Source organism: Impatiens glandulifera, chromosome 1 (genome assembly GCF_907164915.1).
Source record: "Impatiens glandulifera chromosome 1, dImpGla2.1, whole genome shotgun sequence".
Classification (NCBI taxonomy): Eukaryota; Viridiplantae; Streptophyta; class Magnoliopsida; order Ericales; family Balsaminaceae; genus Impatiens; species Impatiens glandulifera.
In genome coordinates this window covers 47,758,585-47,763,782 of record NC_061862.1, presented here as the reverse complement: position 1 = coordinate 47,763,782, position 5,198 = coordinate 47,758,585, and the positions used below count along the sequence as shown (strand labels likewise).

General features: G+C 22.1%; 1 protein-coding gene across 1 annotated transcript; it reads right to left on the bottom strand.

Annotated features, from left to right (window-relative positions):
* Window positions 1-1,126: 1,126 nt before the first annotated feature.
* On the bottom strand, window positions 1,127-2,120 carry LOC124922657 (transcription factor CPC-like). Its single transcript, XM_047463375.1, has 3 exons — window positions 2,012-2,120; window positions 1,527-1,611; window positions 1,127-1,412 (listed from the first exon to the last, which is right to left on the bottom strand). Exons 1-3 carry the CDS (start codon window positions 2,061-2,063, stop codon window positions 1,322-1,324), a joined length of 228 nt encoding a protein of 75 aa, XP_047319331.1. The 5' UTR covers window positions 2,064-2,120; the 3' UTR covers window positions 1,127-1,321.
* Window positions 2,121-5,198: the final 3,078 nt, after the last annotated feature.

Here is a 5,198-nt window from a genome sequence, read left to right as displayed (position 1 = left end):
CCGGACCCACTACCCTCATGGTTATCAAGCACCCTTCTAAGAATAGTTAAAAAAGATTTCAACTCAAGAACTTATAATTATAAAATGGAGATGAACGATCATAGAGAATTTTGGAGAAGAAACGAGAGAAAATGACGTGACATCATTTTATTGGCTGGAAAAATAAAAAAGTGTGAGAAAAGAAAATATAGAGAAATTATTTTATTTTTCAGTAAATCAAATTGTACCATGTGATTCTCTCTCCCAAATTCTCTCCAAATTATTTCTCTAAAATTTATCTTTAATCGACTAGTCTAAGTTAGAATCACTCAGCTAAGTTGAAGTGATGATTATGGATACGAAATAACGCTAGTTTTTTTATTAAAAAAAATAATTGTATCTTCATAATCTTTATTATATTTCTATGTTTATTATGATAAAAGGAGAACTGATAGTTGTTTATTCTTAGAAAACTTTAATTCTTAAGATAATTGATTACTAGAGAAAAAAGAGAAGGTAAAAGACATTTTTTTTTTTTTTTATAATTGGAGTGCACCAATAATGATTTCCCACTTATAAGAAATACTCACATTCTATTTAAGAAATTAATAATACTTCTGAAATTGATGTGAAGGTCTTCTAAATGAGATTAATCCAGTAACATTTAATCTTTTAAATACCAATTTTCATCACTTAAACTACCTCCATAATATTTTAAATATTAAAAAAGTAAAAAATAACTAACAGAAAAAATAGACTACTCATCATCTGAGTGGTATGAATAATTGGGGTCTTGATATTGATATTTGTGTGGGGTTGGGGTTGAATTATTTTATTTTCAAATGAAAAATAGAAATTTGTCACATTTTTGTTGTTGTAAATTATGATTTTACATAAATTTATCAAAATTAAATTGATAATTTTTTTTTTAATTAAGAGTGTTTTTAATTTCAAATGATTTTTAGACTTCATTTAGTTTAGATTATTTTTGTTATCACCATTTAGACAATATTTTCAGTTTTATTTGATATAACTTTATTTAATGTTATCATTTTTAGGAGGATAATTTTATTTTAATAAAATTTACAATTAACACTAAGAAAAATTTAGTTGACTATATATTTCACAGTTGTGAGACTTGTAACATAAATAGTAAAGCCTTATAAAATAAAATAAAATTCACACTACAAGTTTGTAAATTGCATAACACACCCCCAAATTTATATGAAATAAGTATAATTAAAGACAATTAGACGACTCAACAATACAAGCAAATAGCTAGATCATAAATATTCTAAATTCACTCTATGGCACGCATGAAAACATCTTAGAATAATATTTATTAACGTTGATATGGTCCATATTTTGCAGTACAAAACACTTCAATTTCTTCTGAAGTTCTTCCCGGAATTCTTCCCGCAATTAAGTGCCACCTTAAATAAAAATACAGAGAGAATTAGTTAGTACTTGCTTTCTCGTCAAAGATGTTACGTTGCTTTCTCGTCAAAGATGTTGCGATAGTGATGAAGATGGGATGAATTCATTACCTATTCCCGACCAAGCGAAACATCTTGTCGACAAGTATTTCTTCGTCTTCGGAGAATTTAGGTTTTGCATATGTACTTGCTCCATCTAAGACACATTAAATAACTGGTAAATATAATATGTGGATAAATAATGATCTTTTTAATCAACAATGTTAATATTATATTAATTACTCTTAGACAAGCCTTCGACTAGTTTGATGTAGTGTTTTTTTTTTATTTATTTAAAAACTAAATTATTCTTTCGTTCATTTAATTACTCATTTTATATATTTAAATATTAAAATTATCTTTTATTTAATTATATAAAATTAATTTATCCTTAAGAAATAAATGCTATTTTTGATTTTTAAGCATACAAAACTGATTTATAACATGGTTTTCTAAGGAAAAGACTCGAAAAATCTCACTAACCACTACATCAAACCAACCCTGTTGGTGTGATGATGGGTGAATATATGAAATTGGTGGTATAATTAGTTACTTACCTTCATCCTTTTTGTCATTTCTGCCTTCATCATGATATTGAAGTTCTTCCATATTTTGTGATGAAGAAGAAAGGGAAGCAATGAAGATAAATCTCAATGATATTGAAGCCTTCAATATGAGCATTATATATATAGGCCAAAGTTCACTAAATAATCAAAATTTGGAAGGAATGTCAAATATTTCCTTGAACTTGCACTGAGTATTCAAATATACCATCTAACTAAAAATCGTGCAAGAAACTTGACCGACGAATTAAGCTATACTATTTTTTTCAAGGAAAAACCAAAAATTTGTTATTATTATTATTACATCTCAATCAATAGAATTATGTCTCCATATATTTCAATTTCAGCATTCACCATTATTTATTGACCGTTACATTATAAGACAAATAATCTATCCTATCGTGGACAACTCTTTCTGATCAACTCATGTCACCTCACCTCCTTCAATTTTTTTTAAATAAATATTTACAAGATTTTTAAACATATATTTTTATTAAAAAAAATGAGACCACAAATTAAGCAGGTAGCCCGCAAACACACTTAACCAATTAACCAGACACAAAATTTGTCGCCTGACGAACTCGAATCCAATAACTTAGGATTAATATCCATCTCTTATTACCGCTAGAGTTGAACATATGTTTTAGAGTCATTAACAAATTAGTTAACCAATTATATACTACTCGTTTTAAATAATTTTTAATACAAGTACACTTATTTGGAATATGATATATTCTTTAATTTTTTTTAAAATAAAAACAAATCATAATTTTGTAGAAAATATATTTTGTAATTTGATATAAAAATTTGTCAAAATACATTTTTTTTTCAACTCTTCACCTAATTTTTGTTTTTCTAATTTAAGCATATCTTTCCTATTAAACAAAAACAAAATCGCTTTGTCTTGGCAAAATACTAGTTTTCTTAAAAATCCAAAAAAAAAAAAAAACTTTTTTTATAATTTTTTAAAATAAATCGCTCATGTTAACCCAACTTTCAGAACATAACTACTCTAACTACAAGTTTAAGGGTAATCTGGAAGGATAATTAATTTAAAAGTGTATTTAAACATCTTGAATAAGTGCAATGATAAAATTTACATTAATCTCAGTTTGCATTTTAAAATCTTACAAGACTGGTAGTTTAGAAAAGTGTCGGTTCAATTGCCCTTTTATTTTGTAAACATTTTATTATTTTAGCATTTCTTTCTTCACTAGTAAAAATAATAAAATATAAAAAAATAAATATAAATACCAAAACAATAAAAATAACTACTAACCAAATTAAATATAAAAAAAACACTGTTTCTGTTTCTCGTACGTACCCCATAAATAGTTGTCCATTATTTATGGGACAATATTAATTGATTTTTTTTTTAATTTGAAGTATAACATTAGTGTATATTATATTTAAAGGCAAATTACTTAGTTACCTCTAATTATTTTGATCGCTCACTTCTAATTTTTAAATTAATTTTAAAATAAATCGTTCCTTCAACTTTTAGAAAGATCACCAATGATCCTTTTTTTAATTTTTTTTTACATAACTGCTTAACCTTAAGATATTTTTATCTTATTTTTTATATTTATATATATAATTATTAAATCGTTTATATATATAATATTATATATATATATATATTATTATTAATTTTTATATTTATATAATTATTAAATCTATAAAATTATAGAAATAATATATATTATTTATTTTTATCTATACATATTTATATTTTATATCTATAAAACAAAGTTTAAAAATAATATTTATATATTATCTTTATTGATTAATTTATATCTATATATATTTATTTATTTGTATAATATATATTTTAAAAAATAATTTAAAGGTTAAAAATAGTGGTGACCTTCCAACTACTTAATTACTTTTAACTCTCAAATTAATATAAATTAATGATTAAATATACTATATATAAATTATATATATATATATATTATATAAATTATTTTAAACTTTATTTTATATAGATATAGTTATAGATATAGATATAAATAAATATAAATAATATATATATATATATATATATATTATCTATATATTATATAAAAGATTTAATAATTATATAAATATAAAAATTAATAATAATATATATAATATTAAATTATATATAAGCGATTTAATAATTATATATATAAATATAAAAAATAATAATTAAATATAATATATAAAAAATAATATTTTAAGTTTAAACCGTTATATTTAACCAAAAAGTTAACGGAAGTCATTTGGCTTCGTAACCTTTCTAAAAGTTAAATGGACGATTTATTTTAAAAATTAATTTAAGGACTAAAAATAAATAATTAAAGGGCTGTCCCAAAGTAATTTGCCTTATATTTAATGAATTAATTATTAATGTGAAATCTAATTAATCTAACTTTCATTAATGTTAAATTATTATTTTTTATGTAAAACTTGATAAAAAAAAAATAAGTTTTTGATAAAATTTTAAATTAAGTTATTTAAAATTATTTTAATTAACTTGTTTTTTATCTTGATTTTTTACAAAATGATATATATATTCTAAATCACTTTCCTTTTATTTTTTTTAAGAAAAATACTTTCCTTTTATTTGTCTAGGTCAAATTGGGGCTCATTTATTTATTTATTTATTTATATTTAAGCATCACATGTTACATATGAATAATTGGGTTAAGCTTGTCCTCTCCTTTTTTAGGTATGATGGATAATTATGATCCGATCTGGATTGAATGAATAGGTTGGTTTTGTCCTTTATATATATAATTAGACACTATTTCAACAATCTAATTATACTATAGAATTATTATTATTATTATTATTAACTTAACACTTGTACAATTTGATTATACTATATAATTATTATTATTATTATTATTATTATTATAAACTACACTTACACAATGTACAAATTGTGCGAGAATATAAAAATAAATTCAACAGTAATATTATTTCACCCTTAAAAACTAACAAATTAATTGGTATAATAAGATGACAAACAAATAAAACCAACCATCATTTAAAAAAATGTCTTTTGGAATTAAACTAATTACAATATTTGGACAAATGAAATTCAAATGTGAATTAAATGTGAAATTAATTCAAATAAAATTCAAATGTGAATTAAAGTGAAATTAATTCAAATCAAATTCAAATCAAATTCAAATGTGAATTAAGGTGAAAT

What these genes read in the sequence shown, in the direction of transcription:
- LOC124922657 (XM_047463375.1), bottom strand. Translation starts at nt 2,063, where the DNA reads ATGGAAGAACTTCAATATCATGATGAAGGCAGAAATGACAAAAAGGAT. An exon ending in AAATGACAAAAAGGATGAAG is followed by an intron (nt 1,612 to 2,011) that starts GTAAGTAACTAA and finishes AATGTGTCTTAG; the next exon opens with ATGGAGCAAGTACATATGCA. An exon ending in TTTCGCTTGGTCGGGAATAG is followed by an intron (nt 1,413 to 1,526) that starts GTAATGAATTCA and finishes TTTTTATTTAAG; the next exon opens with GTGGCACTTAATTGCGGGAA.